Below are 24,744 nucleotides of genomic sequence, written 5' to 3' on the forward strand. Positions count from 1 at the left end.
AGGCATTCCGTTCCACCTTCATAGTAAACTTAGCTGATGGGTGGAAATGGTTTAGGGAAGAATTCCGGCTGATGCTATATCGGACATGATGGTAAAGGTGTCATCCACATATCGTCGATAATAGGAGGGCAATTTGCCATCTTGATCAAGTTTTTCTTCAAGTGGAGCACATAAAGCAGACGACCAAGAGGAGATCCCATTGCGACACCATCTGTTTGCTCATAAAGATTTCCATTGAACTGAAAGAGTTGGTTCTTAGTGGCTGCGTTGTGTAGTTCAATTAGCTGGTCTCTGGATAGGTTCAGTTCATGGGTCTTATTAAACCAGTCAACATGGAAAGCCTTGTCAGCTAAAATCTGGATAGTTTCATCTAGTCGTACATTGCTAAATAAAGAGGTGACATCGTAGGATACTAGAATGTCACCTCTGTTGATGTCAAGTCTTTGTACTTTGTTGACAAACTCAAAAGTGTCTCAGTTTGACCGTGTACTGATTGCATAAGAGTGGTTTCAATTTCTCATCCAGCCAGTTATATTAGCCAACGCATAGTTGTAAGTATGTGTAGCGGAGAGAGCAAGTTGCAAGTTGCTCCTTATGCGTCTTAGGTAGGTCATATGGCATATAGGTGTGCGAGTCTAGAACCTTTGGGGCGGGCCGGATGGAGTCGGCAATGGGCTTGGGTAGTACTTTAGATATGACAGCACTGATTTGCTTTTCCCGTTGTAATACCGGATGATAATATTTCACTGGCCTTCCTCTTGTTTTGCGTCTCTCTGTATCAACTGGTCTAAATTTGCTAGTGTCATTGATGGAGGCTTCAGATAGCAGGCGCAGATATTCGGATTTGATGTCCATTACAACAACTCCGGAACCCTTATCTGGCTTTGTAACAACTATGTCGTCCCGATTTCTCAGCTGCTCGATGGCTTCAAAAGGGTTTTTGGAAGTTTAAGTCATTGTTAACCAACAATGTTTAGTTTATAAATTTCAATGAAACCTTAGCCTGCTTGCAGGCGGTAGTTGTTGTGTCGCCACAACACACTATCAGACGCCATATTGGAAGAGCGTGGGATAGGTCTGGGCCCCGTGACAAAACTCCGCCCCCCTCCACTCGCTCGCTTTGTCGACCCTCAACCCGGCCCAGACCTAGCCGCGCGAATCCAAGATGGCGACCTCATTACGAATTCCGGTTTTTCGACCATCCAACCGCCTGCGTGCAGGCTAATGAAACCTGTGCGATGCAGGATATGTTGGTTACACTCGCGGCCACATCCACGAACGCGTTGATGGACACAAACCAAAAATCGTCAATTTGTAAACATTATTTTAGCGAACATAACTCGAATGTACCACCTTGTCTTTTAGAACAATTTCTCGTGCTTACTAAATGTTCTAACAAATTTGATTGCCTAATTAATGACATGCCTTTTATAAGAAAAGTTAAACCATCCCAAAACGTGCAATCGGACTCCATTCGCGCGAAAGTACGTGAAAGTATTCATTTGAAGAGGGTATATACATAAGGACCAGAAACCCATAAGAGTTGAAACGTGTAACGCACGTTCACAGCTTCCGAATATTCAGTGCGAACTGATTGGTTGAATGTTTCAGTGCTAAGTACCATATTTGGAAAGCCCTCGCTCTTGTTGTTCCAAATATGGTACTTAGCAAATTGAATATTCAGAAGCTTGTTTCCCAGAACACAAGAGGCCGTTACGTGTTTCAACCCTTATGGGTTTCTGATAAGGACCCATAAGTAAAAAAATTGCATTAAATTTACTCCACATACCTGCAACGGTTTTAGCCATAAACTGATTCTGTATAAATTAACGATAATATATAAACACTTATATACTGACATTCAATTTAGCCGTAAATTAACGGCTAAGTTTGTCCTCTGTAATATACAAGGCCCCTTATTTAATTAGCCGTAAATTAACGGCAAATGGCTAATGTACCGTACAAAAACAAAGTTTTAAAGGCTCCTCAAATCAAGTAACATCAAGATGTCTAATGACCAGCTTGGTAATTGTAATTGTAACAAATTCAGTTCCATTAAATGTGTGCAAATGTGCAAATTCTAAGCTTAATTAATTTAAGAGTAATTTGGTATTTTAACTGTCAAACCCGACTGCAGGACAGTATTTGTTAAATAAAAGAAGCATCGATAACCCAGAATGGATCTGTTCCCGTTGTTATAAACATTTCAAAAAAGGCAAAATACTACCGTGTGCAGTTAAAAATGGAATGCTATTTTCCAGCGAAACCAGAATTTTTCGATTTGATTGAGTTAGCGTGCAGGCTTTTGGCACCAAGGTTGCGGTCAGTGTAAAATGCAGACTGAGGTTACATTGCAACTGTTGAAAAAGCCCAAACCCTTTAGCAATGCTAACAGTTAAGCCTTAATATTGTTTTAGGCCTAATTAGGCCTAATTAGGCCTAAGGTTAGTATTTCTAAGGGGTTTGGGCTTTTTCAACAGTTACGTTGTAATCTCAGTCTGCATTTTACCCGGCCCCTGGTCTGCAGTCTGCATTTTACACTGACCGCCAAGGTTGGCCTTTCAAACGATTCTTCAAGCTCCCGGTAAACCACGTGACAAGTGCCTGTTCACCGGTGTGACATTGAGTGGATTACACTTCGTGTGAGCCACACAAAAATCAACTGACCACAAAAAAGCGAGTACTCTCGTCATTGAAGGTTCTCTTTAGACTTTTTAACAGCCGTTTCTGTGCTATTAGGGAGCTTACGCAACAGGACGGCAGAATGACTAAAAAATGTCGCGTAAGATTGGGAACGCACAGTCTCGCGCGACATTTTTTCGTCATTCTGTCGTCCTGAGTCTTCCAGCCGTCCTGTTGCGTAAGCTTCCTGTTACTTTAAGAAACCACAGAGGCTACGGCGTCGAAATATAACTTTGAGCCATCTTAAGCTTCCATCTTGTTATGTTGTACAATATGGGCGTAGTATCCAGTACTGAATTGGTACGGGTGGATTTGAATTAAGTAAAAAGAGGAAAAGTGAAAGATTCACTGTTGTATGGCCACGTTGTCTTCAAAACCTTAAAATTTGTCATTTCAAGTTGTTGTTTTGACGAGGGAAAGAAATCTACAAAAATACGTGCAGTATGCTCACTTTTAAGTTCTTCTTTTAACAGATTTCATTACAGGACATTACTTTTTGGCGTTCTCGTTTCCGTAGCCGTCATTTCTTTAACTCCCTATTTTCAGCCGTGACACTGCAACTGTTTGACAAACTGATCTACTTGTTGGCGAAATTGTTTTGGGAGCCCGCGTTCCTTGAGGAGGATGATACCGGACTCCCAAAACGGCTGGAAATCGAGCCTACATAGTACAAATCCGCGTTTTATCACCCAGAACCACCCAGTCACATTTACTGTTTCAGTTAAATTTGGCTTGTAGATAGGGATTGCCTTGTAAATGCTTAACATTGACATAACTGGCTGTATATCAGTAGCTAAGTATTCACAGAAGAAAATATGTGACAAAAAAACTCATTCATTGTGTAACTGATTTGTTTTCTATTTGTATGTTTATTTAATTATTGCCGTAAAAGTCAACTCAAGGTACTTCTTTAAGTAATACTTAAAATTAGGAAGCTAAACGACGTTCACAAAACACAATATTGACATTGAGAAAGTCACTGCAGTCCTGACCTAGGCTTTATTTCTCATGCATCCCTTTTGATAGTGTCAAAAAGAAGACCAAACACCACTCTGCGTCTGATATGATGCACCATAACGGTTAACCCTAACTTGAAATGCAAATTTTTGGTGCTTAGTTTTCCACCAAGGGTGCTTTTTTTAAAAATCTATCGTTAGCTCTTAAACTATTGATTCCAGGGAGAGATACTTAAAATATTTTAATGTATCTAACGCCAAACGATTTTATCCATCAACTGAGGGCGAGCTTGGGCGCCCGAGCAGTGCATGGGTTAATAAAATTACACACACTGTAAAAAAATTAATAGTCACTGCTGTGAGTCCCTGGATGTTATCTTGTACTTGTACATAGAGCAAACATAGCAAAAGGCAGTTTTAACATGATTCTATAAGAACTTGAATGTCTTGAAAGACAAGAAGTAGGTGCACTACAAAAGCCATTTTTCCAATCCCAAGTGTAAGATGAAACAACAGCTTATTAGCAACAAAGTTCAACCTTGCACCATCAAGGTATTTGAAAAATAACTACAAAATGGATCCTACAAGATAAGGTCCAAAGGAGACACAAGTGTCTAGCTTTCATCTTGACCAAATTTTGTTTAGGCAAATTAAACATTTAAACTCAAGAAAACAATTGCCCATTTTGAAAACAGGCAATAGACCAGAACTGCTCCCTCAAAGTTGTACCCAATTCAAACCATTCGGGGATAAAACGCTTTGTTCCAAGTATTTTGCTACATTATAATGCAAATACAATACACAAAGAAACCCTGGTAGATTTGAAGCGGGTACAACATCGAGTTAGTAGATCTGGCCTATTATTTTAACTAATATACGCAAATGTAAGTGTCACTCTAGTGTCTGGAATTTACTTTTTTTGTGGGCACTACGAGGCTACGATTATTTTCCAGTAGCTAGATGGCAAATGTGGTCAACATTCGATGTTTCTTTGCAATACTTAGGGACTTAATGTATGATGGTAGTAAAGAAAAATCATGGCGTGGCAAGATGTTGAGGATACAAGTTGGAAGGCAAATTAAAAAGTAGTTCTTTGAGTGTAACAATTCTGGTTGTCAACGTGTAAGTTTTAGTTGCACTGGTAAGCAATGGTCGCAATTTTTGGACCCTGCAATTAGTGAAAGTGGCATTACTTGGATTAGCCGAGTACTTTTGAGTGCATCTCTATGTTTGTAAATTAAAACACCTAAGGGCCAAACTAAGCAAGACTTGCTTGTCCACCTAGATAAATAGTACCATGCGGTCTCAGGCCTAGTTGAGCCTAAACTAAACATACAAATGCTAGGACCAAATCAAAGCCAAATTTCAATTTAAACCCACTGAGTTACACTTGTCATCATCCCACTCATGAAAGAAATACAAGGTGCATCGAAACCAACATTCTGGACAATAATCTAAGTAACACAAATATACCCATAATGGAGAAACAGCCATAACATTGTCTTTCTCTTTGGAAAACGCTGCAAATTTTAACCAAGGGAATCCAAAATGCAACAACAATAATAATTGTGGTCTTTTGGAAGTCAATTCACTGTTGTCCCACAACCTATCTTAATCGCATAATATACAGTGCCTACAAGGACAAGCAGTTAAATTATTCTAATTCAATAATGATACAAAATCTACGCCGAAATGCCATAAAAGCATCGGAGAAACAAGAAAGTATGAATAAGGTTTCTCTTCTCTAATACTTAGTAACATTTAAACAGGTAACGACCATGCTCACAAAAATTGGTGTGAACACAGCTACCAGACTGTTGAAATGTAGAGCAATTCCTTTTCCATAAAGTTTGATCTTACGTGTTTAACTACAACGTTAACCCAATAGACTCCTGGGAGTGAGACTCCACAAGGTTTTATTCTGTCTAACGCCAGACAATTCTACTCGTCAACTGGGATAGTCCTCGAGAGCCCGACGAGTGAATGGCTTAACATGGCATTTAACAATATTATTCTACATTGAACTAAAAAACATTGGTGGATTTTTCATTATTCACAAAAATGAGAATTGTTGGCTCATTTTCAATTAGGCAGTATACCTGATACTGACAGAAAGGATTGCTATAAATTATTCCTCAATTTTGATGATCATGTACAAATTGCTGTTAAGCAGCAAATACTGACAAAACTTCGTTAGATCCTAAATCAATGCATTTTCTTGCTGTTAAAACTAAAATAATTTGCTTGCAATTAATACAACCACGTCTGAGCTAAAATAATATTCCCGGTGTATAACACTGGCTGAGATAATTAATTTTCCATCCCACAAATTTCATCTCTCTCGAAAATTAAATATCATTAAACTTAAACTAATAATTTAAAGAAAAAAACACTCAAGTAAATTTATTAACAAATCAAAGGCTCTGAAAGCCATGATTTCCACCACCACATACAATCAGCAATGTTCATCTTTTACATGTATCTGTTTGTTCTGGAAACTTGCGAACGTGAGGAGGACCTGAAAACAAAATGAGTATCAGTTAATACCTTGCAAATCAATGATCAAGAAAGGCTAAGCCTGACCATCACCAATATAGTCATTCACTTCATTAATTAAAAATAAATCTCTTTAGCAATTAACTCCTCAATTAAGGATGTCTGTCAGAAAATTGCCATAAATGTGACAACTGATTCCTAAATGAAAAAAGAAAAAACCAGTGCGGTACATTTTTGAGGTGAATGTAAAGAGACCTACAATCTTGACAAAGTAACAAGAAAAAGAAATAACCTTGGAATGATACCTCAACACCTACATGATGTTACATCTTCTCAAACACTTTTTGCATAATAACTAACATAATTAAAAACTGAACTACAGATATCAGATTTCCAGCGCTTTCATTGGCTCGCCGGACACAGGCTATCAATTCATATGCCTGCTGTACCTAATATGGTCAAGGACGCGTCAGCAATAAAGCGAGCTGAAAACATTTTTGCTGCTCTCAGAAAAAACGGCCGACAAAAGCCGTTTTGGACCGGAATTGGCCGAAGCAGAAATCGATGCTTTAATCGACGATGTTGTTGATCCTGGAGTTTTTAATGAAACAATAAATATTCTACTCGGGCTTGCTGGATATAAAATGATTATAACCAACTCGATCTATCACTTAGCATCCAGCGCGCCCTCGTAAAATAATCGTTAATTATTCAATAAGTAGCCACGAAATTGTCTCAGATGAAAAGAACAACCCCTAATATCGTAGCAATATTTTGACCAAAATGTATGACAGCAACAAAAAAACAACATACCAAAGGACTCAGGGTGGAGCCAAGGGTGGTGACATTCCCCTTCTCAATTGGAGACTTACACTACAAAACATTCACCAGTTTAGCTCTGACCCCGCGTTACTTGAGGTTCGAACATTATCAGGGAATATCCGATCTGCACTGGTAACACCAAATTCACTTAAACTTTAGACCTACTTTGCAGCTCTTTCTTTCTGCAGTTGGCGAAGGTTGTCTTGTTGTTGTTTAAGCTGCCGCCCAAGATTTTCCATTTGGTGCTTGTGTGCATCTTGAAACTGTGATACTTCCTGTGACAGTGGTCCATTCTGTTGGCTCAGTAAATTGGACATAGTCCTGCGTGCTCTCATCTCTTTGCTTTCCATATCATGAGAGATTTGTTCCACACGATCTCGCAACACTTGGATAGATGCATAAAGATTTTCATCGCCGCCCTAAACCAAATGTCAGAACAAGAAATAAATAATTTGTAGCTCTGAATACGCTATATCCACTCCGGATCACATCGTTAATGCCCAAGAATGTCAGTTACCAATCATTATCATCACTGATAATTATTCTTATCAATTTATATGAGAAGAAGACCCCTTGTGAATTTATGACAAGCACGAGATCATAAAATTAATATGAAGGATAGTTCTTATTGCTTTTATGCATACTGTCATGCAGGCCGTCAAGTGGCCAATGACACTCAGAAAATAGGAAAGACAGTGGCCAAAAAATAGGCATTCTCATCCCAAAATAGGAACAAAGAGAGAATGTATTTCCCGAAAGATATAATACATAGATTTAGCCCAATCCTACCTAAAAGGGGAGCTCCCTGGTTATTTATTCTTACTGCCTGTAAAGTTAAGGCTGGTTTCCATATGATCGCAGACGATTGCGAATCGCAGATCGTAGATCGCAGAAAGTTCTGCGATCGTCTGCGATCACATGGAAACCCACTTTTGCGATCGTTTGCGATCCTGCGATCATATGGAAACCAAAGTTCTGCGATCGAAACGTATCCCATAATAATTTTAATTCTGACTCAAATGATTTAACGCTTCTTAGCAACAAAGCCTGAATGTTCGTTTATGTTCGTTACTGTTCTGTCAGAAACACGAAGTTCTCTCAGCAGTGTGTGGAAAGCCCCAAGTTTTTGTCACTTCATTAATATTTTTCGAACTCAAAACCGATGTTTCCTTCGCTTTTGAAGCTGACGATGCCGTCGCTTCAGGACTAAAAGAAGAGAAAAATTTGCTTGCAGCAAAATTTCCTCCTCGATGTCCGCCATGTTGTTTGCTAAGATTTTGCCGCGAGCACAACGCGCTTGTACATTTGACATTTCTGCAGACCGAAATGTATGGCTGCAGCCGGCTCTGCGATCGTTTGCGATCGTCTGCGATTATATGGAAACAGCTCTCTTTGCGATCGTCTGCGATCATATGGAAACCAGCCTTTAGTGACAATGAAAGGTTTCGAATTCTCCGCGTTTTGATGTTTCCGGTTGCTGCTTAAATAATTAAATCATTTTCTTTGCTTTCTTCTATAGAAAAATTCATTGCCTAACTAGTGAATTCCACGGTAAATTTTACGCTAAAAACCGATATCGCATGAATCACGAAGCGATGAGTGCGACATCGGTTTTTCCAGTGAAATTTACTTTGCAATTCACACGTTTGGCAAATTTTTCTTGAACCGCATGAGTTTTAAAAGAAAACAAGCACACCCTCAGCGAGCGAATGGAAAAGGAAAAAAGCCATTTCAGAGTCAACTGTCAATAGCCAGCGAATAGGAATCACGCTAAAATTAGAAGCCATAAAAACAACTTTGTCAGTTCAAGGTCAAAGAAGAGTTTTACTGATGTACTTTATTCCACTTTATCTCTGAAAACGAGATCATTCACATTTTGATGTATTTCATTGAAACACGTCACGTTTGCATGGAACAATCGGCAAAATACGGCAATGCAACCAATGCAACCAACAATGCAACCAACAAGGACGAACTTCAAACAAGATTAGGGTTTGTCGGATTATGCCGGCATAATTTTGAGCATAATACTACATCTGGAGCATCAGGCATAATGCTGGCATAATACTAATATTTTTGTATCATTATGCTATTGTTTATGAAAACAGGGAGAAGTTCATGGAAATTTTTCCATCAACTCTCACTAGAATGTACAAAGTTGATAAAAGCGGGAATATTTTAGGAACTTGATACCTTAGACTCATACCTAGCGCATTTCGGTATAATCAAAGGCCTGGTTACCTCTTTATGCCAGTTGAATTTTTCCGTAAACGTCATATTTATTTATTTTGAACCAAAACGTGTAAACACATTGAGGTGTGAATCTTGTCAATGTCAAGTTTGTTTTTGTCACAGTTCATAAAACATGTTATGGAAAGAATGTACTTTTTTGATAAAGGTACATGTAAGTGCCATAATCCTGTAAAGCAATAAATCACGAGGAACTTTGTAGTTTGTAACTTACTTTTCATCAAATGCAGGTTCATTGGAGAAAGACAAACAGTAAGCCTTTCAATGACTCATAATTTCCGATCTTTCACTTGCTCATCAAATGTTTAATTGAATAATTGTCTTTCAAAAATAAAAGACTAGGAATGTTTATTAATCGGTACGGGCCTATGGGGGATGGGGTGGAAGTGTCATTTTAGTCCGGCATAATTTAGCATTAATACTCTATTTTTCGAGCATAATCCGGCAGACCGTAATTACAAGATCCGCTCCAACACTAAAAAATAACGTTTAGGTGCTTTAAACCAACTTTTAAAAACACAAGCTAGTGAGATTTCCCCCTAATTTTACGAGAACTCATTGCGATTACGTGTTTATGACAAAAGGGCAAAATTTTCTTGTCACTGTCGAGGCACAACGAAAACCAGTTGGGCAAACGGATTAAAAAAGCACTTGTTCGCTCGCATTTTAGAGCAAAACAAACAAACAAATCAACTTTTTCTTTATGTCCAAAAGAGTACAGATAATTGTTATTTAATTCCAGTTGACAATAAAAATTCGATTTTCATTCCTGAACAAAGGCAGAACCGACGTATTCACCATAAATAGCGCATCCGTAAAAATAACAAACGGTTTAGTGCTCAAGGAAAGACTTTGTGTAGTAACTTCTTCCACTAAGTATGAACTATTACTGGTATTCTGTTTTGTCGTTGTCGTTCTCTTTCGCTGTCCTTTCGTCTCTGTTCTAGATATAGGTCCTTCAGGAATCATGTAACCTTATCAGAGCTTCTAAAGATATGCCAAAAATTGCAATACAGAGAAAAAAGGAGCTCTAAGCAAATTTAAAAAAAACACTTACCTTTAAGTTTATATCCCTCGGAAGCTTGACTTGAATAATTGCGTAGCCACCAGTGTGGACCACAGCTATCATGATATGTCAAACTTTATTGAAACCAGCGAAAAATGCAGAAAGAAAACATATCTTCCAAACCGTTTTCCACCTGAACACGAAAAGCGTTGACTTTGTAAGAACTTTAGTTGATGTAGTATGGCCGTGTAGCCGTGTCAAGCAACAGAAAGCGCGCGAAAAATGAAGCTTCGTTTATGTTTAGGTGAGTTAACCTGGATTGAGCCTGCAATCCAATAGAAAACCAGTACCCAGTCAGTGGTCAACTTAAAAAAACCAGCCGACCTTAGTGAGTTCTTAGCTTAAGCCCGCGATATCCGAGATACTGGTCACACTGGCATACATGGAGGGGTGGACGAACCTACTTACGTATGTACGGACGGTCGATGACGTCATGGCTATAAAACCAAGATTTCTCGCATCGTTGGGTTGCCATATTTTCTTAACAATGATGCTCCGCGCGCGTCTTGTCCTTTTTTGGTCATAAGGGGAACACGTTAAGTATATCCGAAAAATTGTGCGGTGTGTAAACACGAGTTACCACTCTAACAGCTACCACAAAAGGTATAAGGCTCAAAAATATTCGAACTTTTTAAAAAATAAAATACTGCTATAAAGACAAAGATACAACTGTTTCTAAAGAAATGGCATAAACAAGCCATATTAATAAAACAACTATTGTTCGAAAACCAAAAGGATAAAATTAGATTGAATTAGTTGCCTCCTTAACTCCTTTGCATGCCACCAAACACACTGAGAAAGTCTGGACACAAGTTTCAAAAGGTTATCATTCAAACAGGCTTTTAACTCTCCGTGTTGTTTTTGACGAATTTACCCAATTTTGAGAAGTTTATCTCCAATACTTCAAAACGTTCAAACTGCGTAGAATCCTAAAAAATTGGAGAAAATAGGAGGCAAGCCAAAAAAATAGGAAAAAATTGAAACTGGACACCCTGTAATGGTCGCAGTAAGTAAATGGTTGGTAAAACATGAAATTCAATGCTGAACTTACCATTGCGCTTCTGATGTCAATATGAACCAGCAAACTGCTCAGCTCAAACTCATCACTGTAGGCATTCTTTAAAGGCACCGATCTGTAACCTGGGTGCGAGTAAACAGGAAAAATTTTCTAAATCAAATCAATTATGACGACAATCCCTAAGCCTAGTGTTCGTCAAATGTTCAAGAAGCCACGGCCAGCTAATGAATGCATGAAATCAACTTTTTCGTGTTATTAGGATGAATAGACCGATTGCATAAATGGCGGACAAAAAATATTCTTTTGTTTATGTGCTAATTAGACTCACTAGCCTCGTTTGCATGGACAAAATACAACAGAAATGTTGCTTGAGAACGAGGCTAGTGAGGTAGTTAGCACATAAACAAAAGAAAACATTTCTGGCCGCCATTTATGCACTCGGTCTATATGTGGTTTCTTTGCAACTGCTTAACCCATCGACTCTTGGGAGCGAGACTACACAGATTTTATTCTAACGCCAAACGATTTTACTCGTGACTGAGGCGCCTGAGGTGCGACTAGGTCAAACCCATTGACTCCTGGCCAGGCCATTTCACTCGTCTGCTGATCTTTTGCTTTAAAAATCATTTTAAATCAACACCCCAATATATTTGAGAACAGCAGCATCACCTTCCTTCCCGCTAATGCCGAGGCAATTGCCTGGATGCAGGTAATGACTGGACCATTTTTAATAATCAAGTTTAATAGCACTAGTTAAAAGTGTAGAACATTAAGCTCGTGACATATCAGCAGTAACTTAATGATGTAGGGTGGATTACATTAATATGACAAGCTTCTTTTGAATAAAAGCAGACGTAAAAGAAAAATTCTGAGCTCACTTATTGTAAAATAATTATATGAAAAGGACCTCAATTTAAGAAGATTTACAATTATTCGTCTTTCTTAACCCATCGACTCCTTTGGAGTGAGACTTGACAGATTTTACTGTGTCCGATACCAGATGATTTTACTTGTCGATGGCGGGTACTTCAGGAGTCAATGCGTGAAAGTGATTCCAGCGTAGCACATACCTGTTTTCAGGCTACACATGGGAAAGATAGCATGACCAATGAAGTTAGGTTCGCCAAACATGTCTTCATCATTGACAACAAAGCGGAGATAAGCTAAGGTTGGGTTGATGACATCCACATCAAACTTGACCCACCACACAGGGTTCAAACCATTGTCAGCTACAACAGGACAAATAAAATGATATTGAAACAACACTAGACCTCTTAGCAGCTTCATTATGAGACATGAGGCTTGCAAATAGAAACTTCAGCTGTCCCACAGAGACCACAACATGCGAATTTGCTGAGAGTTTACATTTTTTTTTGTTGAGCACTTTTTAAGGATGATGAAAATACATGATAAGCCCTTTCAGTGTAATAATAATAATAATAATAATAATAATAATAATAATAATAATAATAATAATAATAATAATAATAATGCAGTAATGCAGTAATGCCAGTTTTAAAGAGAGGAGGAGAACTGAAAATACCCAAGGTTGGAAAGAGATGCCATTATATGGGCAATTTGCGAGACAGAGCGAAGATCAAAGAAACGATGAAACATTGACTTGGTTAAAAGAAGGAAAGCTTAAGGTAATTCCTTAGTATTGCATTGCGCATCCCTACTGCGCACGATTTTCGCGTCATTAGCACGCGCACATGAGCACGTGCGCATACAAAACGTAAGAGATTTCGCTCAAGCTAAACCCGATAGCGAAATAAATGCTCCTTTTCTCTCAAACAAGCACGGTGACCCCCGATTTTTTTTTCCAGGTATTTGCTAAGAACAGTCTAATAAAGAACATATTTGAAGAAGAAAAATAGTTTGATAGTAGAACATGATTTTTTTTTTGGAAAACAGTTCCGTACTGGGTGTATTTTACCCAAGGCGAGGACTTCAAGCTAACCACGGAACTGTCCCAAAAAGTGCATTATTCCCACAAGGGAATCAAAGACGGCGTAAATGAAGCAATACTGCTTATGTAAATAAAAGAAGCTTTATTTACAAAACAAAATTTTGTGTCTTTGAAGTAACCAAGACTTCATTCTGTATGAAGGTGATTCGAATTTTTAACGCGAAAACAGTAAATATGCCCCATTTTGAGAGCCTGCTGACGCGTAAACAAACGCGGTGACCGCATTTTTTTATTGCATTTTTTTAATGTTCATATCGTGATCGTTAATTATGCCAAGTTTCCTAAAAAGTTTGATAGTAGAACAATTTTAAGGGAATTACCTTAAAAAAGAAACGGAGTCTCTTATTATTGCAGCACAAGATCAAGCAATAAGAGCAAATTACGTAAAAGCAACGATCGACAGGTCACAGGATGATCCCAAATGTACAATATGTAAACAAAACAATGAGACCATCATCCAAATTGTAACTGGCGCAGAAGGAATACAAAAAGAGGCATGACAATGTAGCTAGGGCAGTTCACTGGGACCTGTCAGAAAAATATGGGTTTTAGCGAAGTGAGAGGTGGTATGACCATGTCCCGGACAGTGTACTTGAAAATGAGGATAACAAGATGCTGTGGGACTTTAGTGTACGGATAGACCATGAGATCGAGGCTAGGAGACCAGATTTATTAATCATTGACAAAAGTGAGAAGAATTGCCAAATCATAGACGTGGCAATCACGGAAGATGGAAGGGTGAGAGCAAAAGAAGATGAGAAAGTAGAAAAATGTCAAGACCTTGCGAGAGAAGTTCGAAAGATGTGGGGAGTAAGAACAAAGGTGATACCCATAGTGGTAGGGGCGTTGGGAACAATACCACTGAGGTTAAAAGAAAATCTGAGGACCATAGGTGTAGACACATCCATTGAACTGATTCAGAGATCTGTACTGTTGGGATCGGCAAGGATTCTCAGGAAAGTGCTGGAAATGTAGGCAGGAGAGGAAAGTACAATGAAGGACGCTTCTTGGTTTCCTTAGACAACTGGTTGTTGCCCGGAACCAGTGAAAACCAGATTCTATCTGAGATTATTAGCAATAATAATAATGATCATGTGATCCCCCTTTTGTACTGGACCTGACAGGTGTTGTCTTCCTATACTTCCTTTCTCTTAAATTTTCTATGTCACCCCTTTCGAGTCTAGTGCAACAAGATGTCAACAGGTTTATAAGCCCAATGAAGAATGTTTTGTTATTTGGCAGTGAAGCAGCCAACAGAGAAAGCAGTCATGTGGTGTAAACGAGAAAAAAAATCAAGCAACATAAAGATGTTACCCTTGGTTTCCGTTTTAAACTTGGTATTGTCATATGGTGCCCCAACAATCTCAACTTCAACAAATGGAGACGCTATACCACGGCCTGATTTATTCAGATGTCTTGCAGCAATAATCTACACACAAGAAACATCAAGATTAATGATTAATTACATTTTCAGCAGAATAATCCAGTCAAGATTCTTGATTTCAAATTCAGAATGTTTTCTATAGGGGAGAAGAGAGAAGTCCATGGATGGGATGGATTGAAAAAAACTTAAGGCAGCTCTAAATTTCACCATTTGGCCTTCAAACGTTTTGAAGATTATCGTTTTAACCTTTACTTTTATCTCCATTCATACCTCTTTCATGTATTTTGTAAGTGCATTGGTTATCCTTAAGGAAATAATCGAAGCAAATTCTGATTTTATATGCCATATATCTGCATTTTGCATTACAGTAAAAGAAGGCAAAAGAAAGAAAATGCACTTCAGACTCAAGATAATGGCAGAAGAACTGGATGGACTGTGCACCCCTAGTGTAAATCATTGTTATAAATAATTACATATTAGGTTATGAACTGGGAAAGGTTAGGTGCTGCTCTGTTATCTTTGAATGTTATCGTCAATGTATGAACTATTCTTACTGTTAGGGTGAGAGTCAGTGGCTCAACTGCAGCTGCTCCAGCAGCATCTCTTCTGTAAAGTTCAAATTTATCATGGCGGAGGCACTCAGGCTGCAAAACATAGCCACATCTAAAAAAATAATTAATATTTTTAAAAGAAATCATGTTTACATTCAAGCTCATTATAGCATGAAACAAGGAGGGGGGGGGGGGGGGAATGTGAGGCATGGTGGCCTTGAGGTTGACTTGCCTTATTCAAATAAGTGGCCTGTGTTCGTGGTGGTTACTTTACGTTCCTTTGGCAACACTTGCCTCTGACATTGCCTCTCTTTACCTTGGGGCATAAAATGCGTACCAGGAATTTTTTACTGCGTGGAAGTAACCTTAAGATGGAAATAGATTTGCATCTCATCCAGAATTGGTGGGGGGGGGGGGGGGGGGGGTTTAAGGGTAGAAATACTCCGAGTTACTTAATTGGGTTAAGCTCCCCACAGGATTGGCCACCTAGCCTTGAACTGTGGAGGGTGTAACTTACAGGTTGCAACAAAAACAAAATATGTTAAGCCTAAGGTTACCATTTTTGTAAAGGTTTGGGTTCTTTCAGTTATGGTAAACAATGGCATGCAACCCTAACCTGCACCCTGCACTTAACACCCTCCGCTTGAACTATTCAACAAAAATTTATCAGTTCATGCACAGCATACAAGTTTCTAAAGAAAATGTGGTGCTGCATCGGTGGGAGAGTTAAACAGGAAAATTTGGTTTCATCAAACGTGTTGATAAAAGTCGAATTACCACCGAAAACGATTTGGAATGCTGACGTTTCGAGCGTTAGCCCTTCGTCAGAGTGAACAGAGGAATTGTGGGTGTTGTTCGTTCTTATGACGGTGTGGAGGGGCTTTGCCATTGGCGGCAATATGTAACATGAATTTGTGAATAAATAAATGGAATGAAAGGCGTTAATTGACTCCGTGAGGATAGAGTGTACTTAGTTGCCAGATTTTTTGTTCCAGATTCTTGCGGATTTCTGTGTTCCCGCGGTGTAAGGATAGCCCGCAAATTGTCATGTTGTGGTGGGAATGATTAGGAAGATTAAAATGGCGCGCAACTGGTTTTGATGCATCTGGGTCGTTTTTTTCTGCATCTTGTAGGTGTTCGCGAAAGCAGTCCGCCAATCTTCTCCCTGTTTCGCCTATGAAGGTCTTCTTACATAGTGTGCAGGTTATGCAATAGATGACATTTGCGGAGATGCATGTAAAGTGGTCAGTGATTTTAACGGATCGATTCGGTCCTGAGATCTTACCCATGTTAGAAATAAAAGGACAAGTTTTGCACCGTGTGCGTGTACATTTGAAAGTTACCGGTTGGTTGTCAGACTTGAAAGAGCTCCTAACTAGAAAGTTACCTATGTTTTTGTCTTGTTTGATGAAATTAGTTTCGGGATCATTGCGTAGAATTTTGAAGTTTTCGAGGACTACATTTTTGACTGCAAGTCTTTGTGCATGGTAGGCGAGGGTGAGTGGAATTCTGTTGGTTTATTCGTTCCGTGACGTTTGTAGTGCGGTTGGCCGATAGATTTCTTGGGCAAAGGTACCAACATATACAGTATGTGCTATTTAAAGAGTGTGGTTTGTCCAATTTTTGAACTATGGTGTTATCTACAACCAATGTCATCAATATTGTCTTGTTAAACCACGGGCATTATAAACTGAAGAAATAACAGAATTATTTGAAAAATACCTTCCATTGTCTAGAAACTTTCCATGGTTGAGCTGCATTGCTCTATCTGGAAATGAAGTAAACAGGTAAGCAAAATTTTCTTGGTAAGATCAATTGCACAGTTTGTGTCGCTGAAAGGGAGTTAATATGAGATCAGAAAGAGAAAGCACTCAGAAAAACATTTGACAGACAGTTAACTACATCCTGGAAAATGGAACCCATGTATAAGAGCTAAACAGTGATGGTTATTCTAGGCATAACAAGAGCTGTATCCTTAAGATATGACCCTTAAATGTACAGACAGGGGCACAAATCAGAAAGTGTTCGTTCAGGTCTAACTCTGGAAACTAAAATTACTAGGATATCGTTGGCTCGCACTGTTCCACGAGAGTGAACATAGTCAGAAATCAATATTTTAGAGATGAATGGTAATGGAAAACTCTGTCTTCAAAATGCCTTTCCCGCCCTTGATCAAGGATTAGGAATCTGAATTAATTTGCCTTAAGGTGGCTTACTACAGTTCCCCCCCCCCCCCCCCAAAAAAAAATACGATTTTAAAATCTGTAAAATTAAGGCAGCAGGATGTCTCTTCTGAAGTCACTGCAATCCATGTAAAACGTAATTTTACCAAACAAATAAATGCAAATCAAGGGAAAATGAAAAATACAGTGACCAAGCTCCTGGACAGGGAACTGGAAACTACACATTTCAAAGGCCTTTTTCTCAAAACCTAGCCTTACGACCAGGGTTAACATTTTGGGAATTAGTAAACTATATAAAGACGAAACCGTCAACACTTTGTCAAAAAGATCTATCAGACGGTTTTTCAGTTATTATCAAAATATACAAAAATCGACGTTTTCGCCGTTTGGGAATAACTTGTCTGACAGGTTCTGTCTGACATGTCTGGTTTCCAGACCCCCTCCACAAGCTCGGTCACTATATTTAGTATTTTCCCCTGATAAAAATTTGCAATTATTTGTTAGGTAAAATTACATTTTACATCAAATGGACTGACTAACAATTCAGAAGAGACATCCTATTGAGAGATTTTAAAATCTTGATCTTTTTCCTCTGAAAACTGTAGTAAGCCACCTTAAGGGTTGGACTTTATTCATTTTTGTACAGTTTGGCCACACCTTTCCTCCCTCTCTCAACACAAAATCCAACCAAAATAAAACCCAGCTAGACAGTGTTATGATTTATGCCCAGGTTTGCACACAATTGTGAAAATTGCGAATTTTGCGCAAAAGCGCAAAAATTGTGAAAACCTAAGAGATAGAGAAAACAAGTCCTCGACAAGACTCGCGATTTCAACGATTTTTGCGAAAATTGTGAAAAATCGAAAAAATCGTAAAAAACGGTGAAAAGATAGAGAATACAAGTCCGCGATAAGATCGTAAGAGCGTCCGAACTTCATTCTGGAACAAAATATTGTGGTGTCATATTTTAGTGAATGTAAAAAGCGCGTAGTATTAGATTGCACCTGTTATGAAGATTTTTTTCAGTGAACTATAATCATGTTTGGTAATCTGTATTACTACTGAAATTTAAAGTAAAAATAAAAATAAAAAGGAGAATGAAATTCTGTGATATTGTGATATTTTAGGCAGTAGTTTTTGGGCAGTTACTAACAGAACGAGCAGAGTTAGTATGTCTACATATCTTTGTTATGCATTCGTCTAACCCGATAGGTCTCGTAGTCATGAGTAACAGGAATTCGCTGTAAGCTCATCCTTGACAGCTCTATCGTGACCCCATAGAATATGCGCCAACATCATGAAAATGTGGATTCTTGCTTTTTCAAGCTTATCCCTTTACACTTCTATTGTGACTTATTTGAGAGGAGGAAGAAATTTCCCAATTTGTGATTCCCTGCAAAAAGTGCGTAATACTTGGAGCTTGGAGCTATGAAGATTTGATACCGCTGAATTAACATCTTTACAGTTTGTGTCCAGTTGCTTTTGAACGAGTTCAGTACAGAAGTAGATGCATTCTGATTGGCTATGCATTATATAGTTAAATGCGATATGTTAGCGATTTCCGCAAATTGTGGAAAAATTGCCAAAATCGTGATTCTTGTCGGGGACTTGTCTTCTCTATCTTTTCAGCCTTTACGAATTTGGCGATTTTACGGCAAATTCGCAATTTGTGGCAAAAAGCGCGAGTCCTGATTGGTGACTTACCTTCCTCTTTTCAGCTTTTACTTTTTTTTCGATAAATTGCAACTTTTGCAGCTGCGTGCAAACCTGCATGGACATAAGTGAGAGAGTCACCAGCAAGAAGTGTGCTCTAAAGTCCCCAAAAAGGGGAATTTCATGAGTTATTTTATTTCTTTCTAACCAAGATGCACTAAGTGAAAGCAGTGATCTCTTAGTAGCACTCATTTAGTACCTGGTGTTTGGTAATTTAGTGCACAAAGTTGTACACCATGGTTCCACATTGACATTGGGTCATAGTTTGATGAATCTATCCTGCTTCCCCTAGGATAAACTCTACTAAACTGTCTTCTGTGATATCTTCAATGCTGTTAAGGCAAAATCTAAAATCTCTCAATTTTGTTTATACTTATTCTCTCCATTTGTTCAACAGTAAGTTTCTAGACTGCAGAAGAGGATAACAACATTAAAACTGCCTACCCTAGTGTATTCTTATGACCCAATATTACATTCCCTACAGCAAAAAGTCTCGTAGCCAGAATTAAGCCACTATCATTTCCTCAGGTTTATGCAGCCACTAAGTATGCAGCCACTAAGTATTGAATATCACTATTTTATAAAAATAAAGGATATTTCATAAATTCTCTGCTATTTCTCTTGTTAATTAATCTTTCCAATCTCGTTTCTGGAAAGGAAGACATCTCTTGATGTTTACCAGACACATCTGAAACATGAAAAGAGAAAACTGCATGGAAGGAATGTCCTCTATCATTTTCACTATTTCCACACTTTTCGGGGGAGAGAAACGACCGCCGGAAATACGTCTGCGTTCGCAGGCTAACATGTTCACAGAATCTCAAAAACATATGACAGTTGAAGAGCACAATACAAAACTAGAAACAGAATCAACCTCTTCTGGTACACAATAGTACGTATTTACCATTTTTTTTCCTGCGGTCAGTCAAATTATGAAATGCTCAAGGCTAAACAAACAGTGGTTGGAGACCACTAAAATACCCTTATCATTATACAGACAGGAGTGTTTTACTGGAAAATACACCACACAAAATCCATACGAAAGTATATAAGGGACCCGAGTGGCATATTTTTCAGAACCTTACGAGTGAGGATATTGATGATGTCATTTCCCTTCTTTGCATGTGAAAAATAGTGAGCGATAGATTCGTGAAGTTCTCTCTCTGAAGCTTAAACGTAAAATCCTTCTCTGAGAAACAAGTAAATGCTGACATGAAGAATAAAACTTCATACAATTATTCAAGGAGTTCCTTGAAAGTGAAGAGGAAATGAGAAAATTGAAGACATTCCTGCCGCCAAGCTGCAAGAATTTGCGATAAAGTTGGTGAGTTAAACACTCCTGTCTAATAATAAAAACAACACAATGGCTGCACTCATTTGTAAAATATTGTTTTTACCACTTGAAATAAAATTCATATCTTTGCGCCGCCGTGTAATATAATATCCTCTATATACTTGTGGTATCAATAACAGCAATACACTGTAACTTACTGTCAAGATCGAAAGGTACTGGCTGACAATACACAACTAAATCAGACAGTTCTTGGCTGAGATTAGCCTGTCGCACCATTTTCTGGACCTTAGCTTCTCTTGCAGTTGCCATTTCCCGCAGAACTTGTAACCATTCAGCTAAGTCCTGAAAACACAATCACACACCCGTTTGTGCTACAACTTCACCGGCCACATTGATTGCTTTTATTCATACTTTGTGCAAAAAAATTGGATTGGCCAGTCTTGAACACATGCACTAAACAAACTGAATATCAGACTCAGATACATTAAATGCTTCAATGTTTAACAGTTTCTCGGACGTTTTTCACACACGTACCACAGTCAGCTGATGAAATGATAAAATTGAACCTGGCCAACAGTATCATTCATTCCGGCAAAAAGGTATACTTTATAAACTATGATTGTAATCAAAACTAAAATTGAAATAATATTGCAAGGGATCTCATGAATATAAATCACTTGTGCTAGGAGTCATGTTAATGATAGCTTGATTACATTATGACCATCTGGATAAATGTAGTCCTGGGATGGACAGCTACATGTACCGATAATACCTGTCACAATGTCAAGTGATTAAACACTGCAGAAGCAAAGAAAAAAATTAACATAAATGCCTCCAGAAACCTCTTGTGTCTCTGCAGAAGCTTCAAGTAAAGGGTGTCCATCACGTCTGGAGATTCTAACCATGTACCTCTGACCTCCTTTAGGCGGTCCTGTATCTGGAATCAATGCACAAAATAAGAAATGAGAAAAATGTAGTTCTACACACGTAAATATGTGTTACATACTGAAGAAGAAAACCTAATCACCTCTCAGTTGGCCTTGTTTTTTTTGTATGTAACTTGTATCTAAAAGAGTTCACTTAACAGCCCTAACCACCAACATAGGTAGCCCAGTCCAATGAAACTGAATCAACAGTGGTTAAAAAAGCTCACATACCAACTATGCACCCTTGCAGATCAATACTTCCTTTTTGAAGATCACCCAATGGAGACACTTCTCTGGTCTAAATGTCACATGAAAAAGCACATTCAATTTAATGCTAATAATCTTTCACCCACGGTTTCACTTTATGCCCTCAAAAGTTTGCTTTAAATTTTGAGGTAAAATCAGTCGGAGGAAGCAACTTCCCATTAAAGACTCTGACACAAGATGCCCCTGGCCTTTGAAATCTGACTGAATTTGAGTTATGACTGGCCCTTCTATTGCTTAGAAGTTTGATGTTGTCGTTATTTCACGTTGATGCTGTGGATCGGTGAAAGCTAGGATTAAAGTTTTCAAAAGCAGCTAAAGGCCTCACTTGAACAATACCCCGGTACATTCATTCATGTTCCACTGCTGTTTACTGAAGATTCACAAATCAAAAACGGATTTGGACTTGTCATATGTAAAGTGCCATTTACACTTTGTACAATAAAGTATTTTAGTACCGAGAGGTTAGAAACCTTACGTTCTTTACATTTTAAGGTCGATAAAGTTTTTGGATGAAATTTGAAGATTACAATGATCAGCTGGGGTCACAATACATTGATTTTCTGTGAAAGAAGTGTCTCATCCAGTCCATTAAATTTTGAAAAGTAAAAGATCAAGGGTGATTTCACAAATTAGAAATATTCTAACAAGGTAAGATCAAACCAAGTCACAGAATACAATGATGGAAAACTACCCTATGCCATCAAAAGCACCCAAAAGTAACCCTGCATTTTGGCATTAGGTCAAGTCACATGACCACTAGCTGTTTGAGGTAAGGAGATGTGGTAAACAAAATTAAAGTGCCCCTTTTTTCCTTCCGATTTTTAAAGTGTGCTTACTTAATACCTGACGGGCAAAATTTTGAGCTTTGATTTTTATCCAAAGGCCGTTTACTTGAGTGTAAGTTATGGATTTCAAGGTCCGCCGTTCAAAACTGACCGATTGGACCTCAGAGGGTTGGATCCAAGGAAAAGTGACGTCGAAGGCTCACTAGCTTAAAATTTCAGCGTGTGAATGCAGCTTATTATATATGCAAAACGCGAGTGTTAAAGTCTGAAAGCCCAAAACTCCCGTGCTGCATATTAATTCTGCGGCGTACACACGCATTGCATTCTTAAACTAGTGAGCCTTTGACGTCATTTTCTCCTCGAACCAGCACTCTCAAGAACTTACAGTTAGTAATGGCAGACCATTATATTGGAAAATTACAGTCAAAGGTGTCTTTTTAATTCAAGGCTTAAAACTTTGGTCGGTTAGTGTTTAGTTAACATAGTTTTGAAATCCAAAGCAATATAAGAATTGATTTTTTGGTCACAGGGGCACTTTACGGTTGCTATGTTATCACTAATAGCTTACAGGTCCTTCAGACTCTTCATCAACTCCATTCATGTATTTATTGTTTTTAGCTTCCTCTTCTGCAACATAGTTTATCTCCTCACAATAATTAGCTGGGAAAAACTTTTGTCTCTGGCCTCCATAATCTCCAAGCCACCTGTTAAATGAAATTTTATAGGAGACAATTTATCAATTGAAATTACCTCAAACTACTATGTCTTCATGTTAAATACCAGGGCTTGGTTGTTCGAAAGCCGATTAAGTTAATCTAGGATTAGCGTAAACTTTGGTTTCATTTTTTCAACTTTATGGTGAAAGTTTCTTTTGCTTATTTTTGTTCTTCAAGATTGACTTCCTCTAATGTTAAGTTTTGCTGAATATCAGCATTGAACAGCATTTGGGAATAGAGAAATAAACTCCTTGGTTAATTTTTAATCTGGGGTTAGCGTTAATCGGCTTTTGAACAACCGGGCCCAGGGCATTTGTCTAGAATATGGCTAAAACATAAATGAACTGCCAGATATCTGTCTTACTGGATTGAAAGGTAGTATGGTCTGACTAGAAAGCAGTGTGCTCCAATGGCTTAAAGGACACAAGATAATTACAGGCAGTTTACCCACCTGGAGTCAAACCCAGTTAATTACACACTGGCAGAGTAGTTTAGTGGCAAGAAAAATTGTTGAGTAGCTTTTTGTGTTATGTTTAAATGTGTATAATGATAGTTTTGGACAATAAAGTCAAAGTTGAAGTTACGACAATTAAGGGAACATCTCCAAGTTAATATCAGAAATTTTGTTTCCATTGTAACTACCGGCTTTTCCCGATTCCGATAAGAAAAGAGCAGAACTCAAGAATGTCTGTTCCAAGGTTTCTTAAAGTAGTACTATGATCAAAAGGTCACTTCCCTTTTTCTCTCCACATTTTGACCTTTTCCAAAGGTTGTTTGCTTTGAGTGTAAGTTTTGGATTTTCAAGGTCCGCCATTACTCACGTTCAAAACTGACCGACTGGACCTCAGAGGGTTGGATCTAGGGAAAAGCGACGTTGTTTACTCAATAGCCTAAAATTCCAGCGTGTAAACGCAGTTTATTATGTATGCGAAACACGAGTTCAAAAATCTGAAAGCCCGAAAGCCCGAAAGCCCGAAACTCCCGTGCTGCATATTAATTCAGTCGCGTACCAACGCATTGCATTCTTAAACTAGTGAGTCTTTGAAGTCCTTTTCTCCTCTCAATCCAGCTCTCTCAAGATTTGAAAATTATTAATGGCCGTGTTTTCACGACAGCCGTTGTCTCGCTTAGCATTCCTGAGAGTGGTTTGTTTGCAGACTGTGTTAAGCGACTTAAAAGTGATACGTGTTTTCACGGGTATGATTAAATGAGGGGAGAGCAGCCAATGCAATAATAAAAGTAATAAAACTGGCAGGCCTGCTGTATTCCGATTTAAGCTACCTGGTTTGGTGGCTTAAATTTAATGATAATTCTATTGAAATTTGCCAAGTCGATTAACTTTAAGCTAGTTGGAAAAGGAACTGTTTTCACGGAATTTTCGGTTGTCAGACGCTAAGTGACATGAAAATCCGCTCGTGAAAACACAGCCGTGTTCAGTTAACATAGTTTTGAAATCCAAAGAAAAAGGAGTTGATTTTTTGATCATAGTACAAGTATTTCCATTTCCGTAACTTTACATGGCCAAGGTAACATGTACTGGTGCGTAGATACCTAACTGGCGGTCATCTCCTAAATGACGACGTGAAATGACCAAATTCAAGGTTCTGTGGACGACGTTAGCACATCATGATGAATTTTCAGTTCTCTCTCTACTCTTCCAGCCCAC

At 38.4% G+C, this 24,744-nt stretch overlaps 1 protein-coding gene across 1 annotated transcript in view; it reads right to left on the reverse strand.

The window, feature by feature from the left end:
- Positions 1–3,524: 3,524 nt before the first annotated feature.
- LOC138022139 (1-phosphatidylinositol 4,5-bisphosphate phosphodiesterase gamma-1-like) overlaps positions 3,525–24,744 on the reverse strand; it is an 81,172-nt gene continuing 59,952 nt past the window's right edge. Inside the window, exons 27-39 of the mRNA XM_068869169.1 lie at positions 22,931–23,066; positions 21,542–21,608; positions 21,227–21,321; positions 20,582–20,726; positions 19,683–19,778; positions 19,290–19,409; positions 16,917–16,962; positions 15,198–15,306; positions 14,574–14,688; positions 12,361–12,519; positions 11,324–11,412; positions 7,122–7,375; positions 3,525–6,156 (exon numbers count right to left, since the gene is read on the reverse strand). Coding sequence (XP_068725270.1) covers positions 6,111–6,156; positions 7,122–7,375; positions 11,324–11,412; positions 12,361–12,519; positions 14,574–14,688; positions 15,198–15,306; positions 16,917–16,962; positions 19,290–19,409; positions 19,683–19,778; positions 20,582–20,726; positions 21,227–21,321; positions 21,542–21,608; positions 22,931–23,066 — 1,477 coding nt within the window. The 3' untranslated portion in view covers positions 3,525–6,110. The remainder of the gene's footprint in view (positions 6,157–7,121; positions 7,376–11,323; positions 11,413–12,360; positions 12,520–14,573; positions 14,689–15,197; positions 15,307–16,916; positions 16,963–19,289; positions 19,410–19,682; positions 19,779–20,581; positions 20,727–21,226; positions 21,322–21,541; positions 21,609–22,930; positions 23,067–24,744) is intronic.

This window comes from Montipora capricornis, chromosome 10 (assembly GCF_036669925.1).
Source record: "Montipora capricornis isolate CH-2021 chromosome 10, ASM3666992v2, whole genome shotgun sequence".
Lineage (NCBI taxonomy): Eukaryota > Metazoa > Cnidaria > Anthozoa > Scleractinia > Acroporidae > Montipora > Montipora capricornis.